This window comes from Mastigoproctus giganteus, chromosome 2, assembly GCF_048544385.1.
Source record: "Mastigoproctus giganteus isolate SK-2022 chromosome 2, ASM4854438v1, whole genome shotgun sequence".
In the NCBI taxonomy this organism is placed as follows: domain Eukaryota; kingdom Metazoa; phylum Arthropoda; class Arachnida; order Uropygi; family Thelyphonidae; genus Mastigoproctus; species Mastigoproctus giganteus.
In genome coordinates this window covers 184,192,474-184,207,321 of record NC_143576.1, presented here as the reverse complement: position 1 = coordinate 184,207,321, position 14,848 = coordinate 184,192,474, and the positions used below count along the sequence as shown (strand labels likewise).

Sequence of the window (14,848 nt, the reverse complement as noted above, 5' to 3'; positions counted from 1 at the left end):
ACGAAAATCGCTTAAGTCGAATTCGCGTAAGTCGGGGTACAACTTTGCATATAAATACATATAAATTTTGTTTAATTGGGACCAAGAACTAACAAAAACACTAGTTTAAAAGAAAAATATTTAATAAAATTGCAGTTATTTATACATATTAATACAAATTATGTATAAAAAAAATGAGTTATGTAAAAACGTTATTTCGATGTTGATGGCTTCATAAAATCTAACAAATTCTTCTGACGACACAGCGCCTTCTTTTTTTCATGCAGAATTTCTTCGTAGCAAGCTAATAATTTTTTATTCCTTGCTTTGTAGCTATAACGCGTTCTTCGTTGGAGTCTATGTTTTCTAAAATTTTTAAGCCCTTTTCAATTGAGCTGAGACCTTCTGTCAAGCTTGCAATTGTCAGGTGCTTTTCTGGTGGAACTGGGTCTGGAGTTTCAGATAATTCAGTGACGTTTTGCTCACGCATCTCTATGAGCTCATTCATTGTTTAAAAGAAAAATATTTAATAAAATTGCAGTTATTTATACAGTTGGTTATACAATTGCAGTTGGATTCACTATGTGAATCTAACAGCTCGTTGACATCATCACGATTCACTTCCAAATCTAATTGCCCTCCAAAATTAACAACTTCTATCATATTAGCATTAGTAGAGGCATTTGATGCAAGAAAGCAAGCTTATGCAGCATCAGCCAAAAAAAAAAAAAAAAAAAAAAATCCACTTCCACTTCACCCCTCTGTTCGTTCAAAATACCTGTCCAGCTGAGCCTTAAACTTATTTAGGCTATCAACTGCCACTACAAGGGATGGAAGTCTGTTCCACCAACCAACCACCCGCTGGCTAAAGGCAAATTTCCGCATGTCTATCCTACATCTGTCTTTCCTCAATTTGAATTTATGCCCTCTCAGGTGATTTTTCTGAGCTAGAGGAAGAATCCCATCAGCATTGAGCATGCTCAAACCATTCAAGGCTTTATACACCTCTATCAGATCACCTCGCTGGTGCCTAGTCTCCAGACACTAATTTGCAAAACTTAAGCCTTTCTTCGTAAGAGCACCCCTTTGTTCCATTCACTAATCTTGTTGCCCTTCTCTGTACTCGTTCCAGCAGCTCTACATCCTTCTTGAAATGAGGCCTCCAGACCTGTATACAGTACTCTAGGTGTGGCCTGACCATTGCCTTATACAAGGGAATAATCACCTCCTTATCCCTGCTGGAAAAATTCCTGTATATCATTGACAATACTCCATGAGCTACTCTTGCAGCCCGTCTGCACTGCTCAGAGAACTTCATATCTGCCTGCACAACCACCCCCAAGTCTCTTTCATTCTCTACCACTGTCAGTGTAGTACCACAGAGTTGATACGTTGCTCTGGGGTTGCTGTTTCCCATGTGTAGTACTTTACATTTGTCAATGTTAAACTTCATTTGCCACCTCTCAGCCCATCTGCTCAACCTTTCCAGATCCTGTTGCAGTAGCATAGTGTCACTAGTGTCCTTGACAACCCTGCCAACCTTTGTATCGTCTGCAAACTTGGACATTAAGCTTGATATACCATCATCAATATCATTTATAAATACAGAAAACAATAATGGATCCAACACTGAACCCTGAGGGACTCCACTAATAACATTAGTCCACGATGAGCAGTGTCCATTGATTACCACTCTCTGTCTTCTCCCCCTCAACCACCCCTTTATCCATAGCAGCAATTTGCCTCCAATGTCACACTGCTCCAATTTGTGTAGCAGTCTTCCATGTGCAACAGTATCAAAAGCCTTTCTAAGATCCAAGTATATAATATCAAAGCTATTCCCTGCATCCAGTTCTTTTGTGACTGCATCATAGTATCCAATCAAATTGGTCAGGCAAGACTTCCCCTTAACAAAACCATGCTGTGTCCGAGCTATAACTGAAGTCTTGTCTAAATGATCCTGCAGTGCTTCTTTAACCAGTGCCTCCATTAATTTTCCTGGAACAGAAGTTAAGCTCACAGGTATATAATTACTTGTGTCAGCCTTTGATCCTACTTTGTGAATTGGGGTCACATTTGCACATTTCCAGTCTATGGGTACCTCCCCTGGGTCCAAGGAAGCTCTCATAATTATGGCTAAGGGTTTGCTTACTTCCTTTGCTGCCTCCTTTAATATAACTGGATAGATCCCATTCACCCCGGGTGCCTTTCTTGTGTTTATCTTCAACAGTTTCTCCTCCACTTTACTCCCAGTTATTTCAAGATTCTGTAGCTTACTGCTAGAGTTGAATACACCTCTGGCATTCCCCTCGCTGAATAACTCCTCATGTGTGAATGTCGATGCAAAATATTCATTTAGTTTGTTAGCTACCTGAGCAGGATCATCAACAGTTGACCCATCAATATCAAGTGGACCAAGCTGATTCATCCCCTTCCTTCTAGAGTTTACATAAGTAAAGAACTCTTTGCTGTTTTTCTTTGCATCCCTTACCAAGGATTTCTCGTAATCTGCCTTCGCCTGCCTAACCTCCTTTGTAACTTGGTTGCATATCAACTTGTATCTATCATAGGCTTCTGTGTCATGTGTTAATTTGTAAGGATCCCATGCATTTTTCTTCTCTGCCATATGCCTCATTAGTTCATCTGACATCCATTTTGGCCTAAACCTTGAACAATATTTCTTAGTTGGTATGTAAAGCCTAGTAGCTTCCAAGATAAGTTCTTTGAATGCTTCCCATTTTGAATTTGCTGTTGGTAACATCATCAGTTGGTCCCACTGTATAGAATTTAAATACTGTCTCAGTCCATCGTAGTCGCCTTTACGGAAGCAATAACCCTTCCCTTTACCCCTAATGGTAGTTACCTCTTTGAGTAAATCCCACTTCAGCACACTGTGATCACTGCCACCTAGTGGTTCATTTATCTGCAGATTCTTAAAGCATGAAGAATCACTGCTGATAATCAAATCAAGAGTATTACTCCTCTAGTTGCCTCCCGAACATGCTGATGTAGAAAACAATCATCCAATAAATCCACAAAAAAGCCTTGCTAGTGTGTGAGTGACCAACACACAAATTCCAGTCAATATCTGGGAAATTAAAATCCCCCATTATAAGACTCTCTGATTTACTGGCCCACTCTATTTCCCTGTACAGTTTCTTATTATACTCATCAGAGTCATTAGGCCTATAGCACACTCCTACTCTCAATTTTGATCTCCCAATGCTTATGTCACACCAAACTGACTCAACACTGCACTGTCCAGCGATGTCGACTGGCTTCACTTCCTTGGTTTTTATGTGTTTCTTAACTAGTAGCATAACCCCTCCCCCCTTCCTATCCTGTCTATCCTTTCTGTAGACGTTGTACTCCCCAAATTGCAGTTCTGCATCCCTTATATCTGTGTGACACCACGTTTCTGATATCCCAACAATATCTGCCTTTGATGTTTTGAGCAATACCTCAAATTCATCAAATTTATTTACTAAACTCCTAGCATTGGTGTACACGCAAGTATACCTGCACCTGTTTCTATTCTTAGCTACCCTCACACAACCCATGTGTTTACTTGTACCGCAATGGCTCCCAGCAGTCTCTGAAATATCATGCATCTTGTTTTTCAGGCTTCTGCTCATTCTAATAGAAGCAGTGCAAGAATCTCTTTCACCTCTGCCAGTGGCTACTGTCAATCTGTTGGTCTTTGTCTCCCCCCAAGCTAGCAGTTTTCCGACCCACCTAACACTGCCTCGATAGCATCAGCAAATATGAGTGACATGATCAGTTTCTGGCATTGTTTTTGTCTCGTTTTTGAAAAAAAAAATGGACAAAGTTTCTTCCAGGCACCATTCAATGTTTTTTTGTGAATTTCATCCCAAGATTCTTCAATGATTCTTACAGCATCTAAAACATTGAATTGTTTCCAAAAGTCTTTAACAGATATCTTACTATTTTGTCTCATAGTTTCATTGAGACGTGCAAACGAATGCCTCGTGTAGTAGGCCTTGAATGTTTTGATGACTCCCTGGTCCATAGGTTGAAGCAAGCTGGTTGTGTTTGGAGGCAAAAACACAACTTTCACACGTCGGTCGAAATTAATTTGGGTGGTAGGAGGGTGACCGGGTGCATTGTTAATAAGAAGGATCAATTTAAACAGAATCTGTTTAGACTTGCAGTAGTGTTCGACTTCAGGTTTGAAGTGGTGACCAAACCAGTCCTCAAAAATGGAAGCTGTCACCCAAGCTTTATGATTTGACTTCCAAATCACTGGTAAGCTAATTTTAGATATATTTTTTAAAACTCTTGGGTTTTCGGAGTGATAAATTAAGAGAGGTTTTAACTTGCAGTCACCAGCTGCATTCCCGCCGACCATCATTGTCAATTGGTCTTTGGAAACCTTAAAGCCTGGAAAGTGTTTTTTATTTGTGAAAACGATGTAATTTCCAACAGAAGTTCAGCACAAATTCAAACGCACACATATAAATATGACAGTTGGAATGCAAATTCTTGTATATGTGTGCAGCTCATGCGGCAGAAAAGTTGAATTTTGTTTATCTTTCGCTCTCACTCTCCGCCGTCGCAGCGTATATCGATAGCATATGAAAAACGACCTTGAAGATAGTGGGCGGCAGTGTTGCCAAACGAAAAAATCAAGAACCGCGTAACTCCGAGTTCTCGTAAGTCGGGGTATTACTGTAGTATAAAGAAAAGTGTATTACTAAAACTCACAAAAATAATATTGTTTGTTTGTGATATTACTTGAAACATTCTCCTACACAAAGAGCAGGCTTTTCTTGACACACTGGACAATAATAGCATGTTTCGCAGCATTTTTTATTTCTTGTACATACTCGGTCTAGTCGGGGGCATTTTTTTTTTTTTTTTCAGTTGGTGGTATAGTAAAGTGCAGCCATTATCACCCCACTGCAGGATGGAAGACTCCACAACAATTCATGCTGAGGGAAACGGACCATAATCTGCCACGCTGGTCCAGTGCGGGTTGGCAGATTGACCGTATTCAGCAGTCAGGGGTTTGAACCCCGGTCTACTCAAAGAGCGTGTGCTACTGCACTCCCACTCCTGACCACTCGGCTATGGTGGTATAGTCTCTATATAATGAATTTCGCGTTCAGACCTAATCTTCTTTGGAACGTTTAGAATTTTTCCTCCAATCAAAGATTAAATGAATATTTCTCTGAATTTTAGAGATTTTATGGTGGAACCTGTAACTTGACGGAAAAGAATGTATGCATTATGTATATATATTTCTAAAATATGTAAAGCAATTTTTTTTTGGCCATCTGATGGTTTTTCTTAGTCCTGAATAATATGAGAGCATTTTATCCGATTGACCTATGCTGGACATTCTGCTATTGTAATCTTGAATTATGTTTGGTTTTATCAAAATTTTTCCATTCCGATTATGTACCGCGACCATTTCAACAACATGTTTGTTAGAAATAGTGAGAACTTCTCTTTTATCCCTCCATTTACATATTACAACAGGGCCATTTCGTTGCCATGGAACTTCCCCTTTCTTCAATTTTCACATCACCAAATCTTTTGGATTTTCTTTTCTGTTGGTGCACAATGTTCCACATACATCTTTTTTGAGCATACAACAATTTCATCAGAGCAACAGAATTATAAAAATTGTCCATATAATATACATATCCCTTGTCTAAGAAGTCCTCAAGAAAGTATAGCACAACTTCAGCAGTATGACCTATGTTTTGTTCAGTTTCTGATTTAACAGAGTAAATTTTTATTTTCGTTGGACTCGCACAGTTTCTAAAGTTTGATTCCGTATTTGTGGTTTTTATTTTTTATATACTGGCGGAAATTCAATCTCCCACACCACATCATCATCGACTTGTCAATACAGATGTTTTTATTCAGTACGTAATTATTATGCATAACATTATTGAAATGATTCAGAATCGGTCTTACCTTGTATAGCCTGTCAACAGATTGTAATCAATTATCTGCAAATTGAAAATATCGTAATATCAACTGGAATCTATTTCGACTCATAAATGATCGCCAAAACATGACATTGTAAAATGCACTTGTACTCCAGTAATGTTCTATTGAAGGAAAAGAGCAAGGACCCATTTGTAACAATAGTCTAAGAAACACTTTAATTTCTGAGATGTCAGTGTCCTTCCATCTTGACGACCTGGCAGATTTTTGCGATTGTCCACATTTTTCCATTTCTTGCAAAGCATATAAATTAGTTTGTTCGGCTAATAATGTAAAAAATTCTTCCAAAAAATATAGGTCTACCAATTTTTGTACACTGAGTTCTGTTGTGTTCATTTTCAAACCAACGTTCTCTTCAAAAATAAATTGTGTAGGATCTTGTTCTATTTCATTCCACAAATTATTGTCATTATTTGATGTACCTGCCTGCAGAGAATTAGGATTATCTTTAGGCTGGGAGCTGGCTTCATCTTCACTGTCAGAACCAGAACTGTACGGCATGTCAAAAATCTCTTCAAATTCTGATTCACTCATATTAACATAGAGTTCAAGCTCTTCTTCGGTCAGTGGTCTCTTCTTATCCATGTTTTAGGTTCTTTATTTATTTATTTTTTTTTGTTAAAAAAAAAAAAACTTAAAAAATTACTAAATGCAAAGTACATGGCATAGTCTGTGTCGCTACTACAGGTTTATGCACAGTGCTGACTCATATACGATGAATTCTGCAGGTAACAATACATCTGAGTTAATCGAGTTAACTTGTAGTTGGCCGCCACGAGGAATTTTCTAGTACACGTGCCATCTACGAGGTAATTCGGGAAGCTTTTTTTTTACGAGTTTTGGTGATGGATATACAGTCCATTCCGGTTATTTGGGACACATCGGGACTAGTGCATTTTGGCTCGATTAAGTGGCTGTCCCAATTATCCGAAGTTTCACGTAGATAGTTAAAAATACAATGTACTCCCCCCCCCTTTTTTTACAATTGGTTCACTGTACAATCAAATCACGTTACGATGAACTAAACATAGTAAAGTACCGTTCACTATACAATGTGCAGTAAGCGCCGGTCATTGTGATCACGTTTGTGAATTGAATTTTAATTCTTTTAAACAGCAATTCTAATTAGCGAATATAGGAGGAATATTATCCACAGGCTATAAAAGCAAAGATATATTAAGCAGAAATTTACCCTTTATTACCTTACCAATTAAAAAATATGTGAAAATCTGAAGAATATACGTGATAATCTGAATAATTAATACGCACTGTAATATGTACATACGAACTAGTTGATATTTCTGTTTACTGACATTTGTGGGTGGGGGTTAAAATTTAAAACAGTAAAAAGATAAGCAATCAATAACAAAGAACACGGCACACACAAATTGCAAGTAACACAATACGCGCAAGTGAGAACCGAGTAACGAGTTACAAAGCTTTAAAATACGAATGAAGAGAAGATCCGAAATTAATTTTTTTTATATGATTGAAGATTTCATGGAAGTGTAAACACATTTCACCATAATAACCCACAGAATTCCAGCTGTCGGTATTATCGCAAATTCAGTAAGATCGAGTTTACTGTCCGTTTATGATAGATTTCACTAACAGAAAAGCCCAATAAACAGGTGACTACTAATTGTTTTTATTGTTTTATGGTTGTGACCTCCAGAATTTCGACCGAACCACGTGGTACCGTCGGAGACAATCGTAGGGTAATCTCCAGTGCTCCGGTCTCCTACCCCTATTAAACGGCATGCTGTCCCAATTAAGCGAAGTAAACCCTGGCTATTTTCTCGATTGGTTTCTGTTTTTTTAAGATTTACCCCAAATAAACGGCTGCCCCGATTAACCAGTGGCCCAAATAACTGGAATCCACTCTATATTATAATTTGGGTTTTGAATAATTTAACATGCCTAAATCAGATTGGCATCGGAGACCCGTTTACCCAAATATACCATAGCAGTCAACATTAACTGCTTTATACTTGTTGTGAGCTTTAATTTAGGTAGAAAATGACCTGGAGATGTGGATGCAAGTCAATTACAATGTGTAACATTCTTATCTTTGATCTGCAATTTTTGTTGAATTTTTTAGGATTTTGTTTTTGTTTACTTACTTTTTTGTCATCAACCACAAATGAAACTTGTGCTTGTTTATTGCTCTGCAATGTTTGAGAATAAGATACATGTTGGTATAGCATTTTTGATTCCTATTAACAACCTTTTGAAGTTTGGATATCATTTTATGTGATGCACTACATATGAAATGTGACATTTAAAAAAAAAAAAACTTTTTTTGTGATATTTGTAAACATTGGTGATGGGACATTTGTTTGATTAAATTACTGCATGGGTCAGCACTGTTGCCATGAATCATTTGAACTGTAAGTTGGATGCTTGTGTAAATTTATGCCATATGTGATCAAAAGCCTTAGAACTATCAAGCGCAACTGTTTGAATTTCTTTAAACTCTTCCAAAGATGGGTGACATGTCAAGATATCATCATTAGATGTTACAAAGGTTTATATTAGCAGTTAGATGGAAAGTTTCAAGCTAGTGTAAAAGTTTGCATTTGATGGATTTCTCCATTACTTTGAAGAAAAGTAAATAGAGAAATTCTAAAGCTACTCGGCTTTGGATGAGGTTGCAATGTAATTATCAGGATTTAATAGAGGTGGAAGTATGGATGGACAGATGTAATGGCTCATTACCTTGGGAAGAGACAAGAAGGTTTGACTACCATCTGGACAAAAAATAAGCTTTGTACTTTTAGCCCTTTCAAAATGGAATTTTGATTTATTAATAACTTGTTTAAAACTGTTGCAGGCTTTAGTGCAGACAGAAAATGGCTGAATTGTTAGGATTGTCTGGTATTCTGGTAGGCAAATGAACAGTCTGTGTGAGGTCATTAGTAATTGCAAAAGACTCAGCATCTCGACCACCTGGGTCTTTGTGAGTAGAAAACGGAAGCCAGCTGGAGTTGTGAACATTAAAATCACCAAGGAAAATTACCTCACTGTTAGGAAAGTTGGACCGGAGAAAGTCAAATTGCAAAGAGAGGAAGTTTCAAGTGATTATTGGAGTTGGGAGAACAGTAGAAACAACAGCTGAATTTGACAGAATAAGGTAGAGAGATTTTAAGCCAGAGAAGATCGAAAAGAGGAGATTCCAAATTGCCAAGTCTCTGACAGGGAATATCGGAACTGGAATATCCGTAAATAACACCTTTGAGGCAAAAGGAATCATACAGTGAATAATTTTGGCAACTGAGATGAGCAGTAGTTGAGCCAACCAATAACTGAGATTCTGTCAGAAAAAGTACATGGGGTTTGGCAGAATGTATGTGGAAATGGACATCGTTGAGATTAGAACTGAGACCACATATATTTGTGAAACGAACTAGGAAGTGTTTGGGAGGTGTAGATCTTTTTGCAGATAAGTTTACTCTATTAGTTTGACAATTCATGGTGTATTCAATTGTAAGAAAATGTGAGGGGAGGCATACTGTATGAAATAATGAAATTTTTGGATATGGCATACACATGGTAAGACTATACCCAGAGCCTTGACATAACGTGGCCTCAATGCCCCCTGCATACACTGTACTTGGACTTCCTCCAGTCACTATCTGGAAGAGTAGAGGCAGCAAGATTATAAACTAGCTGATCCGGAGGTCTCATAGAGAGTTACCATTGGTTCGGTCCGGTGTACTAACTAGCAGCGGTCCTGCGAACACCGATTTAGAGCTGTACCCTCGAAATGTAAGGAAGTTTGGATCTCGCCATGGTGTTCATCACAACCTGAAAAGACATTAATCATACTGCATGATGGAAGAGATGGGGGAGGGTTGACCGGAACTTTGCTCTGGAGACTAAACATGGGTTTCACCACTTCAAGCCTCCAATAAGCAAAGTGGTGGTATTGCACTGGTTGATGAGAGTCATCTGCCACCCATAATATTTGAAGTGACATTCAAAACTTAGATCTTGTACCATACTGCCCAGAGCCTGGCCGACCGGGCTAGCCGAGTGGGTAAAGTACCTGCCCGGCAACCCAAAGGTCGTGGGTTCGATTCCCGCCTCGGGCTTGGATCAAAGTACTGCAAAAACCTTGGGAGGTGCAATATGACCACAGAAGCCGATGCGCCAATAACTACCAAATCAATCAATCAAATCAGCCCAGAGCCCACACATGAAAACTTTGATCTCTTTTATGTACTGTCAAAAAGGTTAATGTCTGAATTTGATCTAATTATATTTGATTAATTTTGTTGGTTATGCATTTAATGATTAAGCGGCATTACTTTTTTTTTTCTTTCTTAACAGTAGTCGATCAGTTCTCTCAGCAACACCGAGATCTGCTAGACCATCAAGTTCTCGACCAGCACCGCCAAAGATTCGCATTCGTCATATAGTTGAAAATGAAGAGGAAATAAGGTATTTACGTGGCATGAATCAGTAATTTATATTAATTCTATCTCCAGAGAAAATGTTAATTATTAGCATTCTTGCATCATATGCAAGAAAGCAAGCTTATGCAGCATCAGCCAAAAAAAAAAAAAAATTGTGTTTTTATATGCTAATAGCTTTTGTTCTACATGTGATTAATAACCATTAAGTGAATAAAAAAAAAAAACTTAAATATTTCCCATTATTCACTTACATATAAAATTTTTGAGCTGATTTTTTAAATTCCATATCTGTCCATCTAAGTAGCAAAGCTAGTGCACTGCCTTGTCACCTTCATAATATGGCAGGAGCCAACCGGGCTAGCTGGGCGGGTAAAGTTCCTGCCTGGCAACCCAAAGGTTGTGGGTTTGAATCCCACGACCTTTGGGTTGGATCACAGTACTGCAAAAACCTTGGGAGGTGCATTATGGCCACAGAAGCCGATGCGCCAACAACTAAAAAAAAAAAAAAAAAAATAGTATGGCTGTCAGCATATATAGTAGCATTGTCAGACTTTAATGACTATCACTTTCCAGTTGCCAGCATGTCCAGCTACTATAGTTCAACACTTGAGGTTGCATGCTTGTAGCTTTGCTTAAATAAATCTTTTGCCCCATGTGTGACAAAGTAAAATGTCGCCTAAGCAGACAAACACTGCTGCATTGTGTGGAACATGGAAAAAAGGCAAAAAATAGTTAAAAATTGGTACATTTTATAATTTTTTTATTATATCAACCCTAAATTTGATAATATGAATAAATAATATTTTTTTGTAATACCAGTCCAAATACTTATCCAAAAAGAAAAAAAGATATACATACACACTCAGTGATTACTGAATTGAAACCAACTACCTAATACTGTGTTGGGCCACCATTCACTTGGATAACAGCCACTGTTTGCCTAGCATCACTGGGATCCAATTCCCACAGCCTGGGTTCCAGGCTAACATCAATGGAATCCAGCGTGTTTGCCATGCGCTGTGACCCGTGGAAGTTCGGAAAGGGGGATCCTGGTGGTTGAGGGGCCCAGCTTCAATACCCACTTTGGCCCCTGCTTCGACAAGACGGGTGGTCCTGGAAGGCCCAGCTAGGATCAATCGGCTAGTAGGCTCGCCTGCGAGGGTCAACCGTGTCAGTGCCATGCCCCTACCCTCATGGTCCGAGGGTCTGGATTCAGGCTGGCGGCGGTGCGGACATGGTGTCTGGGTAGCCCTGGCATTCCACTCCCGAGCGCATTTATTGCATGCCGGGTAGTGGGCGTCCCTTTGGGCTCCGTGGTGGGTGGGGAGCCGGGCACTGAACCACTTAAAAAAACTATATGAATCCTGATAAACTAATTTCTTCTGAGGCCCCAACCCAGTCCCTAACTAAAAATTTGACCGTAGACCAAGAGAACGTCACTTCTGCAAAAAGACAGAAAAAGGAGGTTATATCAAATCCAACACCTCGGTTCCTGATAAATCACTCAACTAGTGAGAAGCCTATAGGAAAAATGTCACCCTTCTTTATCCAGAAGGGTGGGCAGGCTCTCCTAAGTCTGTCAAATGGCTTCGTTCGGGTGACATAATTGTAGAAACCAGAAGTGATATACACTCAGAACAGCTCCTCTGTGCTACATCTATCGGGGGGAATGCCTGTCAGTATAACCCCCACAAGACACTGAACTCATCCCGTGGTGTCATTGCGGAATGGGATCTGATGGATGTAACTGAAGAGGAAATCTGTTCAGAGTTAAAACCACAGGGAGTGGCGGCTGTTAAACGTATATCCATGCGTAGGGATGGGAAATTAGTTCCCACTAGAAATATCATTGTAACATTCAATTCACCAACTTTTCCTCATGAAATCAAAGCTGGCTATATTAACTGTCCAGTGTGTCCGTATGTCCCAAATCCGTTACGGTGCTTCAAGTGCCAGAAATACGGACACTCACAGATGGCTTGTCGTGGAACCCTTGTATACGCTCGGTGTGGTGCAAAGGACCACGAAACAACATCATGTTCAGCTGCAAAACCAACCTGCATTAACTGCCAAGAAGAACATCTGGCCTACTCAAGGGCATGCCAGAGGTGGAAACGAGAAAAAGAAATTCAACGACTTAAGGCAGAGCTGAACATGTCTTATCAAGAGGCAAGGAAAACGGTGAAACCTTGAAATACAAATAAACCAACCTACGCTCAGAAGGTAGCATTAGCATTAGCATTAGTAGAGGCATATGATGCAAGAAAGCAAGCTTATTCAGCATCAGCCAAAAAAAAAAAAAAAAAAACCCTCTCCCATTTCACCCCTCCGTTCGTTCGAAATACCTGTCCAGTTGAGCTTTAAATTTGTTTAGGCTATCAACTTCAACAACAAGTGATGGAAGTCGGTTCCACCAACCAACCACCCGCTGGCCAAAGGCAAATTTCCGCACATCTATCCGACATCCGTCCTTCCTCAATTTGAATTTATGCCCTCTGAGGTGATTATTCTGAGAAAGATGAAGAATCCCATTGGCATTGAGCATGCTCAAACCATTCAAAGCCTTATACACCTCTATCAGATCACCTCGCCGGTGCCTAGTCTCCAGACTCTGTAATTTGCAAAACTTAAGCCTTTCTTCGTAAGAGCAACCCTTTGTTCCATTTACTAATCTTGTTGCCCTTCTCTGTACCCGTTCCAGCAGCTCTACATCCTTCTTGAAATGAGGCCTCCAGACCTGTATACAGTACTCAAGATGTGGCCTAACCATTGCCTTATACAAGGGAATAATCACCTCCTTATCCCTGCTAGAAAAATTCCTGTATATCATTGACAAGACACCATGAGCTACTCTTGCAGCTCGTCTGCACTGCTCAGAGAACTTCATATCTGCCTGCACAATTACCCCCAGGTCCTTTTCATTCTCCACCACTGTCAGTGTAGTACCGCAGAGTTGATACATTGCTCTGGGGTTACTGTTACCCATATGTAGTACTTTACATTTGTCAATGTTAAACTTCATTTGCCACCTCTCAGCCCATCTGTTCAACCTTTCCAGATCCTGTTGCAGCAGCATAGCGTCAGTAGTGTCCTTAACGACCCTGCCAACCTTTGTATCATCTGCAAACTTAGACATTAAACTTGATATCCCATCATCAATATCATTCATAAACACCGAAAACAACAATGGACCCAACACTGAACCTTGAGGAACTCCACTAATAACATTAGTCCACGTTGAGCAGTGTCCATTGATTACCACTCTTTGTCTTCTGCCACTCAACCATCCCCTTATCCATAGCAGCAATTTGCCTCCAATGCCACACTGCTCCAATTTGTGCAGCAGTCTTCCATGTGCAACAGTATCAAAAGCCTTTCTAAGATCCAAATATATAATATCAAAGTTATTCCCTGCATCCAGTTCTTTTGTGACTACATCATAGTATCCAATCAAATTGGTCAGGCAAGACCTGCCCTTAACAAAACCATGCTGTGTCTGAGCTATAACTGAATTCTTGTCTAGATGATCCTGCAGTGCTTCTTTAACCAGTGCCTCCATTAATTTACCTGGAACAGAAGTTAAACTAACAGGTCTATAATTACTTGTGTCAGCCTTTGATCCTCCTTTGTGAATTGGGGTCACATTTGCACATCTCCAGTCTATGGGTACCTCCCCTGAGTCCAAAGAAGCTCTCATAATTATGGCTAGGGGTTTGCATACTTCCTTTGCTGCCTCCTTTAATATAACTGGATAGATCCCATCCACCCCAGGTGCCTTTTTTATGTTTATCCTCAACAATCTCTCCTCCACTTTCCTCTCAGTTATTACAAAATCATCCAGCTCACCGCCAATGTTTACTTTACCTACATCATTCTCCTTCCTGAATAACTCCTCATGCATGAATGTAGATGCAAAATACTCGTTTAGATTGTTAGCCACCTGAGCAGGATCCTCAACTGTTGAACCATCAATATCCAGTGGACCAATCTGATTCATCCCTTTCCTTCTCGAGTTCAAGTATGTAAAGAACTCCTTTCTGTTTTTCTTTGCATCCTTTGCCAAGGATTTTTCGTAGTCTGCCTTTGCCTGCCTAATCTCCTTTGTGACTTGGTTACAGACCAACTTATATCTATCATAGGCTTCCATGTCACCCATTAATTTGTATGTATCCCATGCATTTTTCTTCTCTGCCACATGTCTCATTAGTCCATCTGACAACCATTTAGGCCTAAACCTTGAACAATATTTCTTAGTTGGTATGTAAAGCCTGGTAGCCACCAAGATTAGTTCCTTGAATGCTTCCCATTTTGAGTTTGCTGTTGGTAACATCATCAGTTGGTCCCACTGTATAGAATTTAAATACTGTCTCAGACCATCATAGTCGCCTTTACGAAAACAAGCAGGGAGATGTTCCATCGGAACTCAGACCGAAATGCCCATACCACCAAAGGAGTCATTCACTCCTGTTGCT

The 14,848-nt window shown here is 39.6% G+C and overlaps 1 protein-coding gene across 2 annotated transcripts in view; it reads left to right on the top strand.

The window, feature by feature from the left end:
• IFT54 (intraflagellar transport 54) overlaps nt 1-14,848 on the top strand; it is a 175,633-nt gene that overhangs the window by 99,727 nt on the left and 61,058 nt on the right. For both annotated transcript variants that reach the window (XM_090368840.1, XM_090368839.1), the window contains exon 10: nt 10,291-10,401. In XM_090368840.1, the coding sequence (XP_090224966.1) occupies nt 10,291-10,401 (111 nt within the window). The remainder of the gene's footprint in view (nt 1-10,290; nt 10,402-14,848) is intronic.